We start from the raw sequence: 27,418 nt of genomic DNA on the forward strand, positions 1-27,418 counted from the left end.
TCATGATTTTCCGTGAACAGGTCGATTTCTTTGTGAAGAATGAATCATGACCCAGTTTTGACCATAGTAGAAACTCAAGTTTACTCAATTTCAATGTGCTTGAAAACGATAAGAGGTACTAGTGATTGTTCCCATAAAAAACTATGTTCTGTTAAAGTAACAGAACTGGCATTTTCTTTCGGTCAGAATTTTTAATGGTCTAATAATAGTACAGCTGCCGCCCATCGCTGCGTTTGCCATCTCTTCAAGTAGTTTTCTAAAATGGGTTAAAATGCCATAAATGTAATTCCTTCTAGCACATCGCCATGGTACGATGCTTAGTGCTTCGGTGCTCATCGGTCCGCTTTCTTGCCCTACGATCATTGGCCCGACGCATAGGAATACATTACAGCAAAATTATCTCGACAGCCAATTAATTTAAATATCGCAAAAATTATCGTTTATACAATAGAGACCGACCTGAATGCCACAAAGTGTAGGCAAATGGACCAATCGTTAAACTGGGTATTAATGAACGTGTCCTTTAAAGAAATGATATTAATATGTAGAGTAAAAAAGCCGAAAAATAAAAGGGACAAAAATGGTAGTAAAATTTTAATAAGGCTGTCCTAGTCGCCACTGGGACTTCAAATGGCTGTGTGGTACATCATCGCTCTAATGCATTCAGCCTGAAAAATTAGGAGATAAAGTGGATAATAATTTGAAGTTATTATACAGTTGGGTAAATCTGTTATATGTGATTAGTTCAGAACGGCTTTGTAGTTCAATAATAATCATTATCATGATGACCTTAGACTGACGTCCGCTCAGCTTCTGGGAATAATCTTAATCTAATGATTGCGATAGCCAAATACTCCAAATAATGGCGCCATTAACTGAAATCGAATCGCCGATAATCTCTAAATATATTGCGATGTATTATTTCGGTCAGCAGGGTATTGTATCAGGGTCTGGCATGTGCCTAAATAGGTTACAAAAGCCCCGACAAATTAAATTGGCTCCTAAATTAGGGATGAAATGTGTCAAATAATCGTGTACGCACTATGGATTCAAATTCTCCATTCCCATGATTATCAAATCAATTGTCCAGTAAACGAACATGTGGTTTCTGTTGCCTTCTTTAGACTAGCAAATAAAAACGGAGACCAGTTCTTATTAAACTTTAAATTTTAACCGCGCACCGTCTCTGAAGCAAAACAACATTTGTACTATACGTGATCAAAGTAATATTTCAACATCAATATAATACCATTTTGAAGACTATGTTTTTCTTTCATCCTCTATAATCAGAATCAGTGAGATATGCAAGAAATTCTTTACATATCTATCAATGATGAGTGACTAAGTGTAGGGGTGAGTGGGGTACCAAACACGCCCAAATTCGATTTAAGCCGACACAATAATGTTATTTCGGGGTGTTTTGCTCCCAACAAATCTGATTGCTCTCCGTTATCAGTTTTGTATTGCGCATAGTGCAGTCCTCCTGTACTTACTAATATCTAATATTAATTTAGGTAATTCGAATTTAGCGTATTCGAATTTTTAATATAAAGACATACCATGTGTTAGTTTTGGCTTGATCCCATTTATGTTGAGTGGACGTCTTCCAACCCCTTCCCTCTTATTTAATTCTAAGCTTGCAGTACATTTCATACCGCTAGAGGATGCGTGGGTATAGATATTAATCGCCATGGCTGTGTTTCTCCGAACGTGAACAAAAACAGCTAATAGAAATTATATGCCGTTACTTCCCTTTAGTGTTTTTTTTTCAAAGATAAATTACATGTATAGAGCATTGAACTTCCACCCACCTCAGAAACTACATGCTGTGAGAATGCTATAGACATTGCACTTATTACAGAAACGGAACTTGTGGGTGGTGAACAACTCGGGTTCAGTGAGAATATAATTACATTGGAATCATTTAAGAAGAATGTAATCGGCGAGTAATGGATCTTTTGGTATTAAAGTAGACCTATAATAACCCCACACCGATCATAGATGATCTGAACTACCAAGAGACTTGCCGTTTCAGTGTTCATCATTTTATGTCCCTCATGCTTGATCGCGATCATTGATGCATGTTATCATCTATTGATTCTAGCATGTTCAAGAATAATTCATTTATCACGAATGTTTATCAGGATGAGTGAGCAAACTCTAAATATTTTTAATGGCATTTCAACATCCATTAAATCACTACTCAGTGCACTTAAAGTACATGCACTTGTCGTCAGAACTAAAGTTGTTTCATCATTATTGCCTCCAGTTAAAACCTTGTATGGATCGAGTACATTTCACTGGGACAGAACGTTTTTTAAGTGACAAAACCGTATTATTAAAGGGACTTTGAGTTAGTCGACAAATATAGCACACAAACCAAAAGGTGTAGACACGTACTTTGCTAATATACCAAACTATAAGAATCGCGATACGTGTAACAAAGTGCTTAATTTTCTATTTTATAAAATACGAACTTATTGACCTAAGCTGGCTTTGATAATACAGTAGATATAGTGTCGACTTTTCAACTCTATATACTTCTGTTTAGTCGCGTTCTAATTAAACATGTAATTAATCCCTTATGTAATTTACAAACTACATATGATCTGTGCACACGCTCTGCATTAATTCAAAGGAAATGAAATGAAATGGGGTTTAACGTCCTACTGTTCTGCTCCTAAACTGGGCTAATGAAGACGGGCATACGCCATACAGTGTGCTATGACGGAAATTTTGCCCCCGGGCAGCGGCCTACTCTTAAATCGAATTCCAACTGCCAAGGGATCGTTTACGTGCACGCCAATGTGTACGCGGGACCTCGGTTTTTCGTCCCATCCGAACGACTAGACAGCCGTCCTTGTCAGGCCCTCCGTCCTGACAAGGGGAAACCACGCCGGAAAATCTGGATGAACTTTCTCGGCCAATGCAGGGATCAACACCCGACCTCCACTTAGCCACCGTGATCCCCTTAATTCAAAGGAATATGCACTGGTCAGTAATCATACCATGACCTGATAATGACTTAAGGAAATACGCAGTGGAATGGGGGCTATACAATCAGGAGTTCACTGACAGACGATCAGAGACCGAGCAGAAGAGACGCAGAGACCGGCGTATGGACTCACCCGAGATCAGCTGCTGCCATGGCAGAGGGGCAGAATGGTGGACTTAATATTGTTAGATGTGTTCCTGTCGTAGTAATAGTTCCATTATAGTCGATGTAGTCTAGTTCCGATGTAGTTTAGTTCATGTTGTATGTATGTAACTGTAGTTGTTATATATACCTGATGTAAATAAACCATATATTTACTAAACTGTTCTACTGTTATCACTAAGATAGTGTTACATACGGTGGTAGAGTTTAAACCAAATCCGTGTAGCACACTGCTATCTAAAGAACAAATATTATGTTGCTGTCGGGTTCCAAATGCAGATGTCGCTCTACACTAACTAAAGAGAAAATCAAACAGATGTATTTATAATCTAAAAAATATAATTGAACATGTCAGCTACATGTGGGCCATAATCAACTCTCGATGCCATCGAATGCCCCCGATTTTAAGTAGACTAAAACGGTTCGGCCATTTAATGATTTTTTTTAACCAGCGGTTGCCGGGCAAGAAACGCCCACATTTTGCAAGAGATGGATAGAGAACAAGCTAAAAAAAAAACAACAAAAAAACGATTTTTCGTACAATCAGGGCCCATAATCCAGGAACCGAGAATTTTGGGTTATAAACATGTATTTTAAGTTTCATCAGTGACCTCTAGAGTGCCCACAAGCTAAAAACATGATTTTTCGTACAATCAGGGGCCATAATCCATGAAGTTACGATTCAATACATGCCAATATCGAAAGGAACTCTGGTACTAAATGTCGCAGAATGCTGTAAATCCCTAGGATTTGCCCTCTCATGACCACAATACTTCACACCAAGTTCGAAAAGAATACATAGAACACTGTAGCCTCTATTGTGGTCACAAGGTTTTCAACAAAGGGGCGATAACTCTGGTACGAAAGGTCGCAGAATATTAAATATCAATATGTTTCGTCCATTCATGATTTGCTTCACATTAAATACGAAAAGAATCCTTCAAAAATTGTAGCCTCTATCACATTCACAAGTCAGTTGTTGACGGACCAAAGTTCAGGGTGACGACAGAAATGTGGGCGTATAAAAATAAATGGGAAGTTAATTTAGAAGAAGTTAACTAATTTATGAACAAAAGAAGCACTGCATTTATACTATACACCATGTTGAGCATGATATATAAATATGGTATATACATATAAACATTCATACATTTATACAAGTAAGATATATATATGCATACTTCATACAAATAAATTAAAATCAATTACATGTAAAGCTATATGTTATATACATTCATAAAAATTCAACATTTTAAATATACAATTCATACCTCAAAATAAAATTTAAAATGGTAGTTATAAATATCATTTAAAATCTAATAGCCCATTATTTTTAGATAAAAATAAATAATCAGAAATAATGGTAATCAAGCATTGCAATTAATAAATTCCAAAAATCTAAACAAAATTCATTAAAGAATAGTAAATATACACTTAAAAAAATAAAATCCAACATAGCAATAGGAAAGTCAGAAATAGTAATCCATGGACAAGAAATGAAATGAAATGAAATGGAGTTTAACGTCCTAATGTTCTGCTCCTAACCTGGGCTAATGAAGACGGGCATACACCATACAATGTGCTATGACGGAAATTTTGCCCGGGCAGCGGCAGTACGGCCTACTCTTATATCGAATTCCAACTGCCAAGGAATCTTTTAAATTGAACACAAAACTAAAACTAAAAATGGGGTTTAACGTTCACTCCCACCCGACACAAACGAGGTCATTTCGGGACTAACATATGGTTCAATTTTATTTTAATAATTCGCTTGCGGGTAGGGGTCTTTAGCAGTGGGAGGAAACCGGAGGACCTGGAGAAAACCCACGAGGTTGGACAGATGACCCTACTTCTTGTCACGTACAACCGGGGAATCGAAACCATGCCAATGACAGACCTTATGATGCAGCTCCAACATGCTATCCATTCGGCCATCCCCCCCCCCTATTTCGAAGGGGTTAAAAATTCTGAATACCCCTCCCCCACCTCAATAAATTCTTTGTTTATGCATAAAATTAGAGTTGTATGGATATTCAGTAATAATTTGAATATGTAGTCAGTTCTCTTTTCTAACAGATAGACAATGCAAAAAAACCTTCATGTCCTAAATATTTCAAGCATGTTAAATTTAGAGACTATAAATGTGATGACAACTTTCTTTAGAACTGAGATTTTCCGACGTGGTTTCCCCTTGTCAGTGGAGCAGAACGGAGGCCCTGACAGCTGTCAAGTCCTTCGGATGATACGAAAAACCGAGGTCCTGTGTATACATTGGAATGCATGTAAAAGATCCCTTGGCAGTTGGAATTCGATATAAGAGAAGGCGATAGGGCCGTTGCCCAGGCAAAATTTCCCTCATAGCACACTGTATGGCGTATGCCCGTCTTCATTAGCCCAGTATAGGAGTAGAACAGTAGGACGTTAATCCCCATTTCATTTCATTTTATTTCTTTAGAACTGAAATAAATTATTAATTAGAGTGTCCACTCAATTCTGTCACTTTCTTGGATACTCCTACTAGTTTAAATCTTCCTCAGTTATTGAAGAAAAGTAGGATGTTAAACTCCATTTCATTTCACTTCAATACTTTAAGCTAGATCCTATTTATACAATACTAAATCACATTAGTGCTAAATCACATAATAGTTACATGAGAAGTTACATCAGGTGTTCCATAGCTAGTAAGTATGCCTTACCACATGTACAACATCTGTTAAAGCTATATATAGCTACATACAATAAAGCTAAACAAGAAGACATATGTCAAAATTCAATATTATCACATTAATTTACATATCTAATTTAAATTATATAAATATTGCATTAATAGCTATGTATTTCCTAAAGATATCTTTCATCAACAGGCAAGATACTAAATACATAACCATTCACTGATAAATAGATTCAGGCTACAGAGAAAAATACATTTGTTTCTAATTTAATATTTTGTGAGCTATAATTGGAAGATCTGATATAATATCAAATCTAAAAGTAACGCCATTACTAGTACAGCCCTGCCTTAGTAAAAGACAAAGTGTGGGTTGTGTATGAACAGTTGTGTGCCAAACTTGCAACTGCCATTAAAGATTTCCTTTGTTATTTTGAATAATTTAATTTTTCCAGGTTTAAAAAAAATATCCTACTTTTAGCTGAAATTAAGTTTTCATGTTTCAGATAAAGCGATACCAAAATAATCAATTCTTTGATTAAAAACTAAAATATCAGATTTTATCAAATATAAATTTTCAGAAGAGGAATCACTACAAAACAATAACAGAGAGAAATTAAAAAATTGTCTCTTTGCTTTAATAATCAAAATTCATCTACCTTGCCATAAATCAATCATCAATGTATATATATATATGTATTTATTTCATGGAATTACAGAATCGTATGTAATGTGGTCACCCACTTACTACTGACGAAAATCTAACAATTTATCCCCAGCTTTCATCAGTATCCTTTTCATTATCATAAGAAGACCTATCTTCTTTGCTACAAGCAGCAGCAGCATCATTATCCAAGGGGTTGTCATCGAAATCATTGAATGTTTCCCGATCCCCAAACATCCTATGGTAGTCAGCTACAGCTATTTCCTTGACTTTGAAAGGGATACTCTGCCATTTTTTATGATTTGTGACTTTGTCACCATCAATGAACTGGTAACATTCTAATTTTAAAGCTGGGAACATATTGCCCTTGTATTTAAATGTTATTCCCAAATAATTATGGCATTCTTTACAGTGAATCTTCCCAGCTATTTGTATACCATCAAATGGTTTGTGGGGATCTTTATCTGGCCTCGTGTCTACTTTTTTCATGAAAGAAGGATCAATGACAACATGGTGGGCGCCCTGAACAGTGCGAATATCCGTACTATCAATAGTAAGATTTCTACACCGCATACACCGCAGTTTAAAATGACCCTCACGCTTTCTATTTAATCGATACTGTTTTGCTACTTCATTTATCTCTTCCTCTTCAATTGCCTCAATTTGATATTTGCTAATTTTACTGGTGATAGCATTTTCAGGTAATTGTCGTAGTTTGAGAATAGCTTCTGTCATCATTTTTGATCGCTCCACATTTAACATTTCACGCTGTACGATCTGATTACTGCCTAATAATACTGAAACACCCCCTCTCTTTCTGCTTCTACCTGAAAAAATATAAATCAGATACTAAAATATCATGAGCTTTTCTCATGAGTCACCATAAAGGAACTAAACCTCTAACTCAATATTATCCATTCGAAATTATACACAAAAATTAGAATTCAATATTAGCCCATTTCAATTCATATTGAGGTCATTATCCTATTGTGAAAATATGTGATCCTAATATCCAATATTTAAGGCACAATGAACATTTTGAAATCAGTACACAACGTTGTGTACTCTATGGTAACATGTGATTGCCATGCTTTGTAATAGATGGAAGGAGAACTGGAAAATAGGGTTCACCCACTCATTGTTCAAAGGCTTCACATCAAATTAGGAATAAATCTGTTGAAAACTGTAGCCTCTATCGCATACACAAGGTTTTCGGAGACAAACAAGCAGTTGCCATGCAGGATACCTCAGCATTTTGCAAGAGATGGACTGAGAACATGGAGAATATTGTATATATATATACCTCTTGTTTGAACAGTTGTTATTTCGTTCCCAACATGGTTGTACCTAATTACAATATTGCACTCTGGTATATCGAGACCTTCTTCTGCCACACTTGTTGCTATTATCAGTTTAATCTTTCCATCGCGAAATCTTCCAATGATTGCATCTTGCTCGTTTTGTGTCATTCCTGAATAATATGAAATTATTATTGTTATTCAATAAATATAGACCCACCACCAGCGTTGTAATGGAAAGCAAGGACGTGACATTCGACATAGGCAACAACTTCGCAAAACATAGGTTGCCAGGTAACAATAAATACAGCCATTAGGTCTGAGCAGTGCACAAAGACTGTGACATCTTTTTGCGGGCAGTAGGTGCATTTTGAGGATGTTAAAAAATGATCACAGGCTAAATCCCATAAAATGATTATCTGACGCTAACATAAACAAACTATGTATCAGTAATTAATCAAATGATAAATTTCGTAGTTCTAGTTTAAGGTTTATCTATTGAATATAATCACTGTATAAATGTCAAATCAATTGGACAAAAACTGTAAAAGTAATGAACAGAGAACAGAAATTGTTTGATATCAATAGGCATCTGTCTTGGTCTCATTATTTTTATAATTCTGAGAAGACGGTAATGCACAATTTAAAAGGACCAAGTAGAGAATGTACTTACCCCCCTCGTCTTCATGAGCACCAGCACCAGTAAAGGCTTCTGCATTTAAACATTTCAGTTCTTCTACGCTTTTCATCCAATCACAAAGAGCATAACAAGTGGCTCTAGTTCTAACAAATATAATACCCAATGAGTCAGGACCCTTCTCTTTGCGTAAATCTATAAGGATCTTTGCTAATTTTTTCAAATTTGGATTTTCGCCAGTTTTTTCAAATTTTTCCAGGTTTTTCCTCAGATCTAAATAAAGAAAAAAAAAGTATATTATTTTGAGTAGTTGTTTATCTTGAAATTCGATAAAGTTGGTATTTTAATTGAAACACTGCTTAGTTACAGGACATGTAATAAGATAAATCTGATTTGTTTGGAAGGTCTAGGAAAAGACAACTATGGTATATTTTAATACTTAAAGTAGCTAAATCGCTAATATTTGGGACCTAGAAATTGACACAAATGGGTCGCAACGCAGATAATAATGTAATATGAATGTATATAAACTGATTTACATTCAACCGTTTCCATTTTACTCTGATTTCAAATCAGTTATGTGCGGCGAAATACATACGCCAGAAGTCTCAATTGAATGGCAATCACTAGGGTCTGGTTATTCCAGTCTACACTGATAGTATTTATTGCGCATGCTCTCCAGATAAGAACATGTCTTCACCGTTTGACATGACTGGTGGAATATGTCTAACCTCGTTCTTCGAGTCCCATCCCATGTTACAAATTGCGCTGAAACGCACTATGGTACACGATCCGTGTACCAATGGTAAAATGTTTATTTAGATATCAGAAGCCTATCTTTACCCGGTAAGATCACAGCATCAATGTTGATTTAAATTGACAAATTATTTGTGTTTTCAATTTCGAAGAATTTAGATGATATTGAGTTAGAGACTTAGCTACTTTAAGAAAGCATCTGCGACAGGAACAGGCAAAAATCAAAAGAATTACTAAGGTGCAATGTTTGAAGTTTTCAATCAACATCATGCTTTCAGACCTTCTAGTGGTTAGAAGCTACATACAATCTGATTACAATACAGATCTATATTTCGGTTCATTTTTTTTATACTTTCATTAATGGCCTACACTACATGAAGATCTGACCAGTTGTACTGGAGAGTCGCGCCAGGGGTCGTTTGAGTGGCTTTTGACCCTATGACGTCAGAAATTGATTAATCAATCAGCGTTGACGTTTCTAGTGGTTTACGATCTGTGTTTTAATCAGGTTGAAGTTACATGTTAGAATGATTCCTTTTCCACCCTCCTACCTTAGCCCAGGTTAGGAGCAGAACAGTAGGACGTTAAACTCCATTTTATTTCATTTCCACCCTCCTACCAGAACAGAAATGGGATATGGATATTTTCTCTCTCTCTCTTCTCTCTCTCTTTGTTTTTTTGGTATTAAATCATGCATTAAGCTTAGAGTGTCGACTTTCACACTACCATCTGTTTGTTGTAATCTCTGCCATTTTATCAGTCTTTTTAAAATGTTAATTTTATTCTATCTTTTTAACATACCGAATTAAATGAGCTCTGTCACGTTTTTTGTCCAAACTCAAGTCACTGAGAGAATTTTTAGAGGAAAATTGCATGAATGAGGCCTATATGTATAACCACACAATAGCTTTGAAAAGAATCCATCAAAAACAGGGGCCTCCGTTGTGCTCACAAGTCAGTCTGATTAAAAAAAAGACGCAAATATCCCGTTCACAAGGTTTTCAGCAAATTTGAAAACTACAGCCTCTATCTCGTACACAAAGCTTTTGGCAAAAGGGAGATTACAATCGAAAGCCCGAACGGAAACTCGCAGAACACTGAAAATCGACAGAGTTTGTCCTCTCATGATTACCAACTTTGAAAAGAATCTGTCAAAGGTTTTGATGCCTATACTACATTCACAAGCCAATTGTTGAAATATGGCCATATAAAAACACCAGTACAAACAGCCGATTGATACTTGCACTAACACAAGGACATGTGATCCTGGCCTATGTAATCAAAGAAGTAATCATCTCTAGGACATGTGAGGTTAAAGCTGATTGTTTCTTAGCTTTCATTTGATGCTTTTATTTTTGTCTTCCATATAAATATGATTATCACCATGTTACACAATTTAGTAGCGTAATACAGTCATAATATATTACACCCAACTCAAACTTTAAAAGAGTATTCCAGGTTAAGTATCATCAGCAAATAATCATACTATGTTTGTCAATAAAAATTAACTATTATTAGGAAGAGGAGTGGTCACAAAACAGAACCCTGGGGTATCCTTAACTTTAAAGTTGTTTCATTTGATCTCACATCTCTAACAGGTTGACATGTGAGACACAACTACTATAATAGACAGATGTGTATATAAAGGTTCGTAAAGATGTTTTCAGAAGTTCCCAAGATATGCTCTGGAAACAAAATTGGGACAAAGGACAGATGGATGGAAGCCATATCATATTCCATATCAATATTCCTCCTCTAACTTTGTACAGTGTAGGATAACAAAAGCTGAAAAGTGGGCTAAACTTATTATCTATCGTTAATCAATATATAATATAATTCTTCTATTCTTACCTCTGAAAGATGTGGATAATGCACTCTCTACTTCCGTATGTTTATTTTTTCCTAAATTGTCATTAAGTTTTTTCTCCAGGTAAGATATAACATCTTGTAAACGTACCAGATCATGTATGTCTAGGGCCGCATTATATATCTGATAAAAACAAGATCAGTTCAACAATTAATCTCAGTATAGCTCTCCCAAACCAGAATATTTAATATTTTAAGAATTAAATCTCTACTGCAACATCTACTTTTATACTTTTAATAAGTCTGCTTTGTGGATACTACTTACCTCCAATTGTCTGGCAACAACAACTATTGTACGTGCAATCAGTTTTGCTTCTTCAGATTCAGTATTCAGTACTCTGGCTGCTTGTTTTATTTTAACAGCCCATTGTCCATATGCTTGGCTTGTATATTCTGATGGCCTTTTCCTCAACAATGTTGTTATCTCTTTATTATTTAATTTAGCTGAGATATATAAAATACAATAACATTATCATCAGCATCAGCGTATTCTGGAACAACCAGAAGATAAAAAATTGGTTGCTAAACAATGAAGCATATGCCCAATTTGGACCTAGATTAAGTTAGTTAAACACAAAAAAAAAGTCAAATAGATGACACTCAATAATCATTTACACATAATCTTTTGCCGAACAATTAAATTGCTTATCACTCTTCTTAACCTGAGCATGAAGGTATTTATTTCATGAAACTATACATTTTCAAGATTCAACAATTTCACTCAACTAAAAACTTATGGTATTGCAAAGCATCAACAAATCAAATTTGCTTATTGAGTACAGCTACTTAGACTAAGCAGAGTATGTTCTTCATCGAAATCATTCTACATAAATTAGAAGATAGTCTAAGCAGAATTTCATAATCATTAAACTGTCAAGATATGCACCTAATGTACTTAGATTATTTGTCCCAAAAAGTGTGATGGAGAAACTTTTTAAATACATGAGCTCAGGATAATAACACACACTTTATATGTGCATAATGTCCTGGTTCATCTACTTTTCCTAAACATGCCACTGACTATAATATACTTGACCAATTGTAAGAAGAATGATGAACTTACCAGCAGCAGCATCTAAATGAACTTCAATTCCAGCCATTGTTAAAGTTATCTCTTTTCTTGCACCATCATTGCGATTTCCTGTTAACACTTCTCTTCCTGTAGTACATAAACAAACATGAACAGTACAGGTGAGGTAGTGCAATATTTGCCTTGCCACAGACACTGGCAATCCATGCTATGCCAATGTGCCCATCAGCAGCAAATCGTCCTTGCTGCCGCTCAGAGCAATATTTGCCGTGCCACAGGCACTGGCAACTCATGGTGTTCCAGTGTGCCCACCAGTTCTTGTTACCTCTCAAATCAATGTCAACAAATTCCACACAGAAAGTTTTAAAAAATCAAACCAAAGTTTCACGAGCCAACAGTGAGACTGATGTCCCCCACCTCATAATAAATAGAGTACACTCATTAATTACTTGCACATAAAACATATCAAATTATTTATCATCCAAACAGACAAGATATGTGTCTAGGTTTTGATGTAGTGAAACTATACACCAAGTTTCAACTAAGAAGGTAGTATTGTGTTCCGGAGAGAGTAGCTTGACTAACTGCAAGTACATTTTTGGCTTTTCAACCTGCTGTATCTTTGTTAAAAATTAATATTTTGACAAAACCGTGTTTCTGCATACGATTCACAAATAGCTAGCTCATCCATGGCATATTACACAAATTAGTTTTTTGGAAGCTTAATATAGCTTCCCATTAAGAATATGTATCTAAATGTGCAGGCAGTATTTGTGTAAGTCATCGATTCAAATTTTCAGAAACCAAATTTAAAGCTACTGGCTGTAGATGAAAAGCTTGGTGTTTAAATTAAAAGCACAAGTGGAGTCACCAACAAAAGTTAGAAAAGTACAACAGAAATATAATGTAATGCCACTTACTTTCATCGGGTACTGGAACCGTTGCATCAAGTTCCGCTTTATTCTCTTTTACAGTTGATAATTTAAATACATCTAAATTAGCACAAAGTTTTAATATACTGGTCATAGCATCATCACATGTTGTAGCTTTCTCTACACCCAATGATGCTGTTAATCCGATAATCTAAAGACAAATTTATCCTGTGTATATATATTTTATTGGAAGAACTTCGAAAGAAAACAGGAAATTTATGCCTACATAATTATGAACATAAAGATGCATTATGTATATTTAAGAGCTAAATCTGCCTATAGCAGATCTTCTGTCTAGCTTCAAATGCTATATAAATTATTATTTAGACATTTAGTCACATGGCAAGCCCATAATCAACTCTGTAGATCATCGTAAAGCTTAGACATTTAATGGATTCGAACCCTCCCATCATTTAAAATTTAACGATACCAGCGGTTGCCAGGCAAGATACGTCTACATTTTGCAAGAGATGGATAGAGAACAAGCTATAAAAAAACACAATTTTTCATACAATCAGGGACCATAATCCAGGAAGTTATGGTCTGATATGTGCAAATATCCAAAGGAACTGAGATATTTGAAATATAAACATATCGGACAAAAACTGTGACCTCTAGAATGTTCACATGCTAAAAACGTGATGTTTGGTACAATCAGGGGCCATAATCCATGAAGTTACGTGCACATACATGCCAATATCGAAAAGAAACCGAGATGATTGGGTGATGAACCTATATTTTAAGTTTCGTCAAAATCGGATAAAAATTGTGAGATGTAGAGTGTCCACAAACAAATTGTGGACAGACAGACGGACAGGGGCGACAACAATATATGTCCACATGAAAATGTTGGCGTATAAAAATTGATAATCGACAGTTTGTTTATTATCATAGCAATGGTACTTGACAATCAAGACAATCTTGTTACAAGCACTCATAACCAGTCAGCTCTTCATCTATTAATGTTACATTATGCATCTTAAGTTATCAAAATGTAGAGCATTTTGATCAATGGTTAATGTTTTAGGTCAAGTCTGGTCAGATCTTACTATTTTCAAGAACTATTAAAGAGGTATGGTCTGGCATGTCACCATTGCTTATAATGTATGCAATAGAGATAAAACTTGACTGGAACTGTCAATGCCACAATAACAGCCCTTTGAAACACAAAATGGTATTTTATTCATCCTTATTCCCATCAAAAGCTATTTCCAAGAGTGAATTCTCAATATCATTTTACAAACACCCTAGTTTCTTGTTCAAATTTTGGTCAGTCCCAGCCAGTCTAGCTGACATTAGGATCTGTCAAGTAATGTCTCTGTGTGTCATTGGCTGCAGAAAGTATCAAATTTTCCACAACTTAATCCATGCTATACTGAAAAGATTGCAGTCTATATCGTTAAGGGATATCCATATTGTTATTTCCATGGTACTATATGTGATATCAAAATATAAGCTAAGCTGAACAGAAGATAATTCGACTATATCCAAGAACATATCTGACTATAGTTAACTCCTCATACAAACTTAAAAATATATGTGTGCATTTGTTACAAACCTGGGGTAAATTCTGCTCTTTAAGTTTTTTGGCTTTGAGATACTTCTTCATTAAGTTATTATAGGGTTCACCCTTTCTGGTATGATGACACTCATCTAAAATCAGCAATGAAAATACACTAAGTGACTTGATCTTCCCGTCACGTAGATGGTTGTCCAAGATTTGAGGTGTCAACACCAATATATCATAATGGTTCAAAATATTATGTAGTTGCAGAGAAAGCTCACTTTCTCCAGTAACATGCTGTACCTAAAATCAAAATACATTTTCCATGAAACAGAATTATGAGATGTTGTTCGTACTACTGAAAAATTTTGTATTGGTTTTATCAAAATTAAACTTGGTAAAATGGTTTTAGGCAATCACAGACACTGAAATCAGACCTTAATGAGAAAAGATATAAATAAAAAGAATGTGGGAACCCTTCAGGACGGTAATATAGCACTGCGCCGGTCCATCCGAGACCTATTTTGTCCTCTGGTCACCGACGACTATATAAAGGAACCATCCACACAATTTCACTAAAGCCTGATGTGTTCGAATTGAACGAAACTAGTCGCTTCACGAGATAAATCTAGGACGGCTACTCGCCACTCATAGGTTTCTAACTTAACAAGAAAAGACAACAAGTAAAGAAGTAGTTAAATCTTAACCCTTTCAATGCTAGACGTAAATCCACTGCCTGTGCTAGACCCTTTTTTGAGGAAAAAAGGGAGGTTGGAACTGAATGCGTAGCAGTACTTATGGAAGCTTTTATGAAAAATCTTTTTGTCTGTTGGGATTGGCATGAGGTTGGGCTAAGAGGAAAAAATAGAATTTTGGAAATTTGCATAATAATGTAGTCACGTGACGTCATGGCGGCCATTTTGGATTTCTCATTTCTCACTAAAGCTAACACGAAAACGAATTTTTCTCCATGAAATACTTAAAAGATATTGTTTTTTTCACTGGATTTTGATAAAGATATATAAAATGAACAAAAATATCAATAGCAGCCATGAGCAATGCCGCCGCGAACACGCGCATCGCGTCTCCCGCTGCCATGACCACGTGCGGATTGCAATACCTTGTTTTTACTTTCACTTTCACTTTCATCCCCAAGTCCCATATCATTATCAATATAGTCAGTCAATAGATCTACACGTTCGGGATTCAGGAATTACCTACGTCTTTTACGATCCAGCAGGCCAGCATTATTATCAACATCAGAATTATTGTCAGAATCTACTAAGACACAGGGCTATCATGTTCACATTGGGCTTGTTCATCATGCACGGGAGACATAGCTAGCCATGGGCGGAACGTCGCGCAACATATCACACACTTCATAATACCAATCACTGTCCTGACTACTATCATTATCAAGTAACTGGAAACGAATTATGTGTATCACCCGCCTCGAAATTGTCCACGTGTTGGTCAGCAAGACGTCATTCACGACTTCGTCGAGAGTGCATCGTCTACGTTGTCACTATGCACTCCGCCATTTTACGGTTTGCCGCTTTGAAACACGTGGAAATATGTTCTAGTGTATAGAAAATACAATAGATGGCACTTGCAGTTACGGTACTAATTTTAGCGAGGGCTTTACTGGGTACACGGTAATACCGGGTACGGGCATTTTACCGACATTTTATAATACCCGGTACTACCGGGTATACGCAGTGAAAGGGTTAATGTAGACCAATAATAATATCCATGTTGGAACAAAGAAAAATCTAATTTTAATTGGATTCATTCTGTGAAATTTCTTTCCAATTTCAAATTCTACATGATTGGCTGAACATCAAAAGAAGAAAGTCCTTTCTTTCAATAAAAATCAGAGTTAAAACCTAACTGTATTTACAAAATTGAGAAGACTGTGTTCTGAGTGATTAAGGTCTAAAATTGCTGGAGAAAATCATCTTATCACAGTAATGCATTTAAACAACTGAACAACAGCAATTATCCATGACTATTCTGTCATCTGATTTGTTCTTTGATTTAAATATCGATTTATATTGACTTTCATAAATCAAATTTAAAAAAATGTTGATGAGAAACATAGCAATACATGACAAAAGTTTAACTTACTCTGCATTCAAGATATTTCTGGAATGTTTTGGCTTGTTGATTTACCAAGGGTGTAGTTCTTGCTAAGAATACAATCTTCTTAGGATTTTCTGTCATATAAAAAGAAATTAGCTTGTAGGTGATACAAAATTTATATTAGATTGCCTAGCAATGAAACATATTCCCACTAGCAGCCAAGTTGACAAAGCAGTTGATAAAGTTTGTCTCTACTTTTTGTTTTGAAAGTATTTCTGAAAACAATCCTTGTCACATGCAAGCTCTTTATTGAAACTACGCCACATTACTCAATGGGAGACCTTATGATCTAAAGTGCACACATTAGACCACTCAACCACCGAACCTGCCTTTGAGTTAGTGAACCTATACACCAAGTTTCATCAATCATCACTATCCCTCAGGTATCATGTCAAAAAGTTTTGACGAATCACGGCCCAATACTGCTTAGCCTTAGTGGAAAAAGTTAATCATCAATCACCGAAAAGACATTCACTTAACAAAACTCTACACCAAGTTTGCAAATTCTATCTCAGTTAAATTGTGTTCCAAAGTCTAACCCAATCAAATATAATAGTTTATCTCTGCTTAGCCTTGGTAGAAAATGATTATCATCGAACATAGTCAATGCATCCACTTAATAAAAACCTTCCCACACTAAGTTTTAACAGTATAATTCAATTAGAAGCAGAGAGATTGGGTCCCGAAATGTATGTTGGTTGGACATGTAGATAGATTAACTCAATTTACAAGTCCCTTGCATTCTTCAAAAAGGTGGGGGACGACAACTTCGAACTGGTATGGAACTGGTATATTTTGTTCAGATTTTGAGTAATCAATCACATCAATTTCAAAGACCAAATTAAAAAAAAAGATTCGCATAATTATTACCAGGCTCTCAAGAAATCCTGAAAGAAAACTTTACAAAACTCTGACCTTGAGATCATTTAAAAGAAATCTAAACATATTGATAAATCAACTGATGGACAGGGATGCTGACAATACAATTTATAAAAAAAAATGTAAACCTTTTTCTTCATACCTGCTGAGGCCGATTCTAAATGCTTTTTTACTATGTACAGAGCTACTCTGGTCTTTCCAGAGCCTGTTGGAGCGCAGATGATTGTATTTTCTCCTTTGACTGCAACCTCACTCAATTCAAATTGATAATTTCGCATTTGTAAATCAGGATATCCATAATCATTATACTCCTTATCAGCTAGAATAAAAAAAAATACAAAACATTATATAATATTTCATAACAATGTGATAAAAACTCCTCTTGCCTATATAACTGTCAATAATTAATATAACAATCAATAAAAAAAAAAAAGTCTAAAAAACAAGAAATGAATGGAAGCAAGAAATTAATGCGAAGACATAAATGGGAGCAAGAAATTAATGCTAAAAAGAAATTAGTATGATGATGGGATGGGGCAATAGCAGATTTCACAGGAAACCATAAAATATAAATGGGTTTAAGTATGAAAATCAAATGCTAAAATACATCCTTTTACCTGTCGGAAAATTTCAAATAAAAGTATTTAGCTGTTCAAAAATCAAAGTTAGATTCTTCAATTATGTGTGATTGCAACATTCACTTACAACTATAGCTCTGACAATATAAAGACAAATGCCTGTCAAGGCACTTAGAGTGTGGCATTGGGAGATTTATAGACTTGGGTTAGGAGGAAGATTTGCAGGAATCTTTCAACCGTGATCAACCAGTATTTTAGACTGCGCTTTTAAATGTGACCTACCACCAGTTGCTCTAATTTCAATACATATTTAAGTTCTCAAACAAAGTATTGTAAAATTTTAATCTGTCTCCAAACAATAGGATAATTATCATTAATAACATTTTAAATGACGTCATTATCTGGTAAATTTTGTTTTACTTATCATCTGTTAATATTACAAGAAACTATACTAGACAAGCATATGGTATGGCTGTTCGCATTACATGTAATTTAAATAAGCACTTACCGGTATGTAAACTCACTTCAGATCACAATAATTTGATGACAGATTAATTTCTTGTCTTACAGCAGTTACTCTAATTGATTCCATGTTATTTTTTGTAAATTAAGAAAGAGGTTCTGATATATTTAATACTTACAAGAGTCATCCTTTTCATTATCTGAGAAGCCTTCATCCCCTGTTGAATCTGATGACTGTCTACCTTGTGCTGCTCCTTCTGGACCTACAATATATAATACTATCAAATAACTCTTCCACAGAAAATCAAGTTACTGGATTAGCTTGTCAGGTTGCAATTTCCCTAATTAATGTATTCTAAAAAACAAAACTTAGATGACCCATCTTAGTGCCTATACATGGACAATGCATTATTGTTTAAAAGCACACAATACCGGTATATCCATCTTTATAATATATTGTACCTTAGTTCCCTTCAAGAAGATTTGGTATACTACATCATAATTACTGCTCAACATTAATTGGAATGTATATATAGAAGAATTTTGAAGAGTAAACAATAATCATCAGGTAAAAATATGCTGCTTCATACCTGGTTGACTTGGATTAGGATCTGGAGGGCTGTTATATACTGCAGCTGTGAAAATATAACATTTTAGTGTTATTTAAGCGATTCAGGTGCTTCTATTAGATATTGATCACAATTCATAACCAGGTAAATATGTACCAAGAAAACAACGGGATAAATGAATAATTGATATTTTTAGTCCTGCCGAGCCGAAGAATAAAACCATTTTATATCACGATATTGATGTGGATCAAAATAAGAACCAAAACAATTGGATAATGTGCGATGTGGATAATTAAGCATGACAGGTTACTTAGTGAAGCGACAAAAAAAAAAAAAAAAGAATCGCGATACATCGATTCAGCATCTTGAGATATAATATGAGAATTATGAGAAGGTGAATCGCTATACATCGATTTATGGATATATTGTGTCAGCACTATTTTAACAGGTATTTAAAATAAATGTCCTCTCATATTATCAGAACCTAGTATTTCTTTGCAATGTTACATACATTCACTTTGTTTCATTGTGAAATGTCCTATAGTTCTAATTATTACAGCAGAAAATAAACAAATCCAGATTATCAAGTAACATTTTCCTTATTTTCCGGAATTTGCCTTTCACACCTTTCGGCAAATCAAACACACCCAGCTACTTCATAGAAGACTCTGAATTTCAATAGTTTCAAGGTTTTTTATTGCAAGGGCAATACAAATAATTGATCAGGGACTCAAACATAATAGAGTTATCAACCTGTGAATAATTGAAGCACAATTACTTGACAAATAATGCACAAATCGAAAGGCTAATGTCTTTAAGTAGTTAAATAAACCATGCAAGTTTGATAAAAAAAACACACTACAGAGTTTACAGAGAGAGGCGATGACAATATACACAACATACTATTAATCATATTGTTATTGGTAACTCACCTTTTATTGCAGGATTCACACCCAGTAATTGAAACATGGCTGGATTCTGTTTTTCCATTATTTTGAAAAAAGCAAATGACCAGTCACTTTTTTTCCTTGGCATACTTCGAAATAATTCATCGCAGGCTGCTGTCGGTCCTATACTGTTAAAGATACATCTGATGACTTCAACATTGCGTTCTGTTAGATAATTACCCTGCCGCATTTCTTGTGCCACCTTAAGTGGATCGGTTATATGCTCAATGATCTCTGCTCGTAACAATTGAAGTAAGAATTCACAATACTGTCTTCCTGTCTGTTGTATATTCGACACTTCTTTATCTTCAAAAACCTCCTGAAATCTTTCAAAGTCTTAAAAAAAAAACAAAAAGAAGAATTAATTTAAAAACATTATCTGAGTTACTTAACTTCATCCTTTCAATATTGACTACTTTTCAGACAATGATTGATTTCTGACATTAACTTTTGGAGTTATGTTTATTTGTTGTGAAACAATTATTATTAAGTTATATTTTAATTAGGTTGCACCAGATTTCAAGGCTCTAATTGATCCCATGTTTTCGACCTACCAGTGTGAACAGGGTATATCACGCCTGTATCTTCAATAATCACTGTGTAACAGTATAGCTGTATACTTTAAAATTTGAGATCCCAGCATTAAAACATTTTGAGCATTCCATCATCATAATTAGTTCACAGATAGAAGCTTTAGTACTGCTTCACCAAAACATTGGAACAATTTACCTCAAAATATTTACTACAACAAAACTCTTACAAATCCCAATCAAATACCGAATTGTTTAAACTCTAGAGTAAATCTAATAGACATATATGCATTGTGCATGTACAGGTATAGTTTATTGCTTTAAAAGCATGAATATGCTAATGGATGGATTTGTAGCTCAAGAAAATGGACATTATTATTATCAATCTGAGAAAAAGCAAATATACAATTATTTCCATCACTAACTTTTGGAGTTTGTAATGAATCCATGTTTAAGGGGCATTAGATTAGGTAAGATTGGATAAAGAGCTGACAGTTCTAGCTATAGTAGTTAAAATTATAAATAATGAAAACAGAATATGCTAAAAATTTCAGCCAAATTGCTTCACTCTGAATCAAGATATTAGAGATTCAATTTTAAGCAAGTCTCTGTCGTCATTACTAACATTGGTATGATAGTAAACAAAGTCTCAATTATCCATTTTTCATTAAATTATCCATCACAAAATGTATTCAAATCCAGTAAATATCCCAGTCTAACGATAGCATCAAGAGTTGATTATTGTCTGGATAAGTTAATTAATGTCTAATTAATAATTTAGATTAAAATTAATTTCAGACTGAAAGATAGATCTGCAATAGACAGATTTAGCTCTTGTTTAATTCTCAATGAGCTACATTTTATTGATATTGGAAATAGCTAAAAATCAACAGGCTTACTAGTGGCAATACTATATACCGGAAAACACCAGAAAACAACCGGAAAACATCGGAAAACACCATTTTATACTGAATACCGGAAAACACCGGAAAAACACTAAATACCGGAAAACACCCTAAATACCGGAAAACACCCTAAATAGGTAACCCGGAGCCTGGTCCTCTGTGTGCGGTTTTGGACCAAGTGAGCGCCGATGAAGGAAGGCCAAGGTCATTACGATGTTTGTTTAACAAATAGCCCCCCACCCCCAAAAAATAAAATTTCCGATTTTTTTTTTCTCCCAAATTTTTTTGACGAAAAAAATTTTTGGTCACAAAAAAAAAAAATCGAATTTTTCCGAAAAATTGGTTTTACAAAAAAACATTCTGTAGAAAATAATTTTACAGAGAAAAATACTGGAAAAAAAAATTTGAATTTTTATTTGAGAGAAATTTGGGAGAAGAAATTGTTAAAAAAAATCTGAAAAGAAATTTTTCTTTGACCGTAGGTGATCGCTCGCTTGTATGTTAATGAACTTATTTCATCAGCGCTCACCTGGTCCAAAACCACACACGAGGATCAAACTCCGGGTTACTAAATAGGTACCGGAAAACTTAGAAGAGTAAACTGTGCCCAAGATTTGTTTAGAGAGCGCGCCGCGCCGCCCCGCTCCGGGAGAGATCATCGTCAGGGTTGGACGGGGTTGGAATTGTCCAGTCACGTGACGAACATAGATCTTCCGTTCCTCAACCCATATTATTTCCACAGTCATTGTCATTAATCACAAATTACGGGATTACTTGCAGGTTTACTTTGAAATAGTGCAAATGGTACTTTTCCATCTACAATCTTCAGATCAAAGGATGCAAGTTCTTACACAGTGCAGCATAATTTGTGCAACAGAAGACATCTTGAATATCGATTGTCGGAAAAAACATTTTCTCAGGGATATTTTTTTCTGAATACGCATTCGGTGTAAGTCTTCAGCCACCAGGAAGTGGTTAACATAGTAATGTTTTATTACGATAATAGTACATAAAACAAATTGGTTGCCCGAGGTTCTCGTGAAGAAAGTAGCCTCATCAGCTAGAGTCCTCTATTTCACAAACAAAAACAACAATTGCTTCCTTGAAAATTTATCGATCAACCCTTTTCACAAACGTCCAGCTTACCACTTCCCGTCAATGCAGTAAGATAGAATATGTAGTTTTCTCATGGACAATTGGGCGAAATTTGGGATTTCTCAAGGAAAACTGGTCAACAAGTTGGGGAAAAAAGCTCGAAAAGTAATCCAGAAAAAAATCCTGTGTGCGGCCCTCGGAATATGATGGAATATGTTGAATATTATTATGGTTCAAGTGATTATATTTGACCCTGGAATGAAAGTAAGCTCAGAAACAAGTAGATTTTTAGCCCTTCCAACGAGATGGATAGCTCTTGGAAAGGATAGACACTTTTCAGATTACAGCCTGTCCGAAAATTGCGTGGCATCCATTTCGTTTGGTGATTAGGACACATAGTGGTTAAACCTGGAACTTCAACTCAAACTATTCAGAGATTTATTATCTCGCTTTTGATGATACTTGCTGTTTTATGATGCGATTTTTTGTTACCTAGGGAGGAGTTGGCCTAGTCGTGCCTTCCACTAATTCGTACCACCCTGATGCCAGCGTTACTGGTAAGAATCAGGAGACTGGCGCAACCGGCATATAATGGGGCCCTCCGAGGGCAGTGTTTAATCTACTGAAATACTGAAATACTGAAATCTACTGAAATTTACTGAAAACTAAAATTAAAATACAAAATAAAATATGGTCAATGATGGAGGTAGACTGATTGCGTCTTTTAAAATATTCAAAACATAATAGGCAACAACAAAATTTTGGAGAAAAAAAATTGGATTTTTTAATTTTTTTTGGGGGGGTGGGGCTATTTGTAAAACGAACATCGTAATGACCTTGACCTTCCTTCATCGGCGCTCACTTGGTCCAAAACCACACACAGAGTACCAGGCTCCGGGTTACCTATTTAGGGTGTTTTCCGGTATTTAGGATGTTTTCCGGTATTTAGTGTTTTTCCGGTGTTTTCCGGTATTCAGTATAAAATGGTGTTTTCCGGTTGTTTTCCGGTGTTTTCCGGTATATAGTATGGCCCCTTACTAGAGTATACAAAATTTCATGTCATATATACCTTACGAAACTGATCAATGTCAATGACTGTGAAATCATTTAAATTTAATAATCATGATTAGATTCTAGAATGCCTATCAAGAATTGTGACTATAAATAAAATAACTGTTATAAGAAAAGTTAGTGTGGCATCACATCACAGAACATCCAAATTCCTCAAAGGTAAAATTATTACAGGACTTTCATTGCACAGTCCTGAGGGCAATATCCTACATTTATATAATCATTGATAATGTAAACAACAGATGCCCTCAAACAATTAATGTCAACATCAATAAGACTGGTAGAGGTATTGCCTTTTGTGTATCTCTGAGGCACCCAGATGCAAAATAACATAATGTCATGCCTATGAAATTTGCTCTAGTCAAATCAATTCAAGTTTTCTTTCACAAACCATTTATTTTAAAAGAAAAGATGTATTTACAGGTGAAAATATAACTTACTTTCTATTTTTAATGCCATTATAAATTCAGAAACACAGTTTGTTTCTTTTACCAATTGTATAAGTTTTCTAACAGCCTCATGTCTAGACACTGAATTCTCCAGCTTATTAATTTGCTCCTTTTGTTCCTCTGATTATAAAAATAACACATATTTAATTATGCCTCTAAACATGAAACCATTATATAAGAGATATAACGTTCTTTGGTTCTTCATTACATCTTATCTAGCTATTCTCAAATTCTAAAGGGCATTCCACACATATTTCAGTAAATAAAACTGTTAGGTTGGGTGGAGAAGCGCTTCTCGACTAGCAATTACAATGTGCGTAGATAAACATGTCTATAACTCAAAATATGCGTGCAATGACAACTTCTCGCTGTTATTCTTTTTTCTTTTATATGAGTTTGCATTGCGTGTCCCTTTAAAACCTGTTTAAATCAACATTTCATTTAAATTTGAAAAATAGTATCAATTTCCACCTGAAATAATACTTCAACAAGACAAAAAGTAGATTTTGCAAAATTCTAAATAAACATTTAAAATTCTTTCTTACTGCCTGAACTTACCATTAAGAGTATTTAAACGATTTAAAATCATATTTGGCTCAAGATATTCTACAAACTGAGGAGTGAATGCCTCAATTAAGTGTTGTTGAACCAGAGACCGATCCTCTGGCTCTTTTTCTGGTAGACCTACATTGGATGAAGCCATGTTATCAACCTGAAAATGTAATAATATGATAGAAATATTTATATAATTCCCCGCTCACTCATAAATTTGGGTAGGTGTATAAGAACCTTAGACTCATCTACTGTTCAAAAATCCAATCGAAGGCCTATCTAGATTAAAGATACATTATGGGAGATTCGATAACGAGTTGGCAGTTCTCACTATAATAGTTAACCAGCGGCTGCCAGGCAGGATACGCCCACATTTTGCAAGAGATGGATAGAGAACAAGCTAAACAAAAAGCGATTTTTCGTACAATCAAGGGCCATAATTCAGGAAGTTACAATCCGATATGAGCGAATATCGAAAGAAGCCAAGGTCTTTGGGTTATAAACTTAGATTTCAAGTTTCATCAAAATCAGAAGAAAATTGTCACCTCAGCCTTGATATTCCATATTTTTACGCTATTTGAATACGAGGGGCGGCCATTTTGTCTGTCAGTTTTGGTCCGATTTTCACGAAATTCAAACTCAACCATCCTTAAGGTGTAAAGGTGATATATTCAATCAGATATTTCAAAGTGATCAAGGGCCATAACTCTGGCAGTAATTATTGAAAATCGTTGAAAATCAAAAAGCTTTTTTGTCTCATGGCCTTAAACACAGTGCATAAATTCAAAGTCAATCAGATCTTTAGTCTCTTGAGTGCCCACAAGATTTTTCAAAGTGATAAGGGCCATAACTCTGGCAGTAATTATCGGAAATCTGTGAAAATCAATATGCTTCTTCGACTCATGACCTTAAACACTGTGTATAAATTTAAAGTCAATCGGATATTAACTTTAGCCTCTAGAGCATCAACAAGATATTGTGGATGCCGGACCGACAGTCGGGGTCAACGACAATATACAACCACATTTCAATGTGGGCGTAATAAAAAGGCTGGGGAAATTAGTTTCAGACAATTAGGACTAAACTAACCTTCATAAGCATGAGATAAACAAAGCTATGTAAAATGATTGAGAGACGGCATATCACAATGAAGACAGGGTGATTATGGTACACAGGCACTATATACTGTAATCAAGCAATAGTTTTATTTTAATCTCTTCAAGTGCTTGTGCTATAGACCAGACTACGTGCAAGCGAATTATTGAAATAAAATGGAAACATGTTAGTCCCGAAATGACCTAGGTTTGTGTCGAGTGGACGTTAAACCCCATTTATCCCTCTCTCACAGATAAAATAGGTCTATGTACCCACCTGCTATAGCCTGTAACTGACTGAAAACTAACATAGGCCTATAGCCTACCCATGCACCAATAAAACCCCAGCTAGAAACTAGAAAGTACCACGGAAACTCCCCTTATACCTTATAAATATTGCAGTTAATTTCAAAACCCGTTCACCAACAAGATTAACAGTTTCTCGGAATTTCTAATATAACATTTGTTCTTGGAACTACACAGAAAGTTTAGCTATGCAATTATTTGTTTCATTTTAAATAAATTGTACGCTCTACCAATCTGGATGTACACGGTGACGGTACAAAATTCCATTCATGATTCATGTCAGTCAATCAATATTGTCATTCACAAAATTCGCCTAAATATAGATTTTTACAATAAATTCAAATAAAACTCATATACTATTATTAATGAAAAGTGCAATAAATAAGTTATTTTGCGGAATGAGGTTACCTATTCTTTAAATCCACAATTTAGAGATGAGACAGCCAACAAAAATCGTTTCGCAAAATACCGTTTCTCGGATTTTAAAGCGAAAGTACAAGTAAAACGGGGATTTCCAATAAATCCGAGGAGCGCTTTGTATGCGTTTTATTGAGCAATTTTAACTTTTTAAAAATCATAAGAATTTTGTTTCTAAATATAGAAATGCTTTGGCAAATGCAATTAAAAATAAAAACATGTATTAATGGATCAATTATAAAATGAACAGATTGTTATCAAATGACAAAACCATGCATTGCTATAACTTCTCCCGTAGTTTTCACACGTGACCAGAAAGATAACTAAAAATAAGCATTACGTAATTTCTGATGTTCACCAATAGAAAGTTTCCCGCCATTGTCATTAGGTTTTTATCTCTGTAAGGTACGTCTGAAACAGCCTGACACCATTTACTTCAAAATCGTAAATAAAATGTCGTAGCTTTACAAATCAGCGACTTGATTCCTTTGGATATAATATATCTCTTTCAATGAAAATATATACATAATATACCAAGACCATTTATTTGCCATAATCTTGACTTCATTAGCCGGTTAGCCCAGGAATGTAGGACGTTAAACTCAATTTCATTTCATATTTGACACAAATCGCTGGATATACAATTCCTCGACTGTAGAAAGTGGTAATGCGTTAAACTGTTTCCATTAAATGAAAAACGGGGGTTCAAAAAGTTAACCTTAGCTAACCTTATAGAATAGTTTTCTATAGAATTCCGAAGGAAAATATATCATAGTGTTCTGTGCAGCCCCGTAACCAGCCGGGGACAACAGGGGGTCGGGGTGTCACTCGAAAAAGTACCCCCCCCTCCCCCCGAAAAAAAAAATGCCGACCAAAGTTCTTTAAAATACCTACTGTTTGTAATTATAGA

General features: G+C 35.0%; 1 protein-coding gene across 2 annotated transcripts; it reads right to left on the minus strand.

Annotated features, from left to right (window-relative positions):
• Nucleotides 1-4,219: 4,219 nt before the first annotated feature.
• On the minus strand, nt 4,220-26,600 carry LOC126816398 (ATP-dependent RNA helicase DHX58). 2 transcript variants are annotated; one of them, XM_050542878.1, is made up of 16 exons: nt 26,500-26,600; nt 24,698-24,851; nt 24,131-24,259; nt 20,075-20,425; nt 19,164-19,208; nt 18,753-18,836; nt 17,676-17,852; nt 16,640-16,728; nt 14,567-14,815; nt 12,997-13,159; nt 12,110-12,205; nt 11,312-11,490; nt 11,032-11,170; nt 8,461-8,697; nt 7,793-7,960; nt 4,220-7,316 (listed from the first exon to the last, which is right to left on the minus strand). In XM_050542878.1, exons 2-16 carry the CDS (start codon nt 24,840-24,842, stop codon nt 6,595-6,597), a joined length of 2,973 nt encoding a protein of 990 aa, XP_050398835.1. In that variant the 5' UTR covers nt 24,843-24,851; nt 26,500-26,600; the 3' UTR covers nt 4,220-6,594. The 2 variants fall into 2 exon arrangements, with proteins under 2 accessions (XP_050398835.1, XP_050398834.1); XM_050542877.2 differs by lacking the exon at nt 26,500-26,600 and adding an exon at nt 26,063-26,152.
• Between the last annotated feature and the right edge of the window lie 818 nt (nt 26,601-27,418).

Source organism: Patella vulgata, chromosome 3 (assembly GCF_932274485.2).
Source record: "Patella vulgata chromosome 3, xgPatVulg1.2, whole genome shotgun sequence".
Lineage (NCBI taxonomy): Eukaryota > Metazoa > Mollusca > Gastropoda > Patellidae > Patella > Patella vulgata.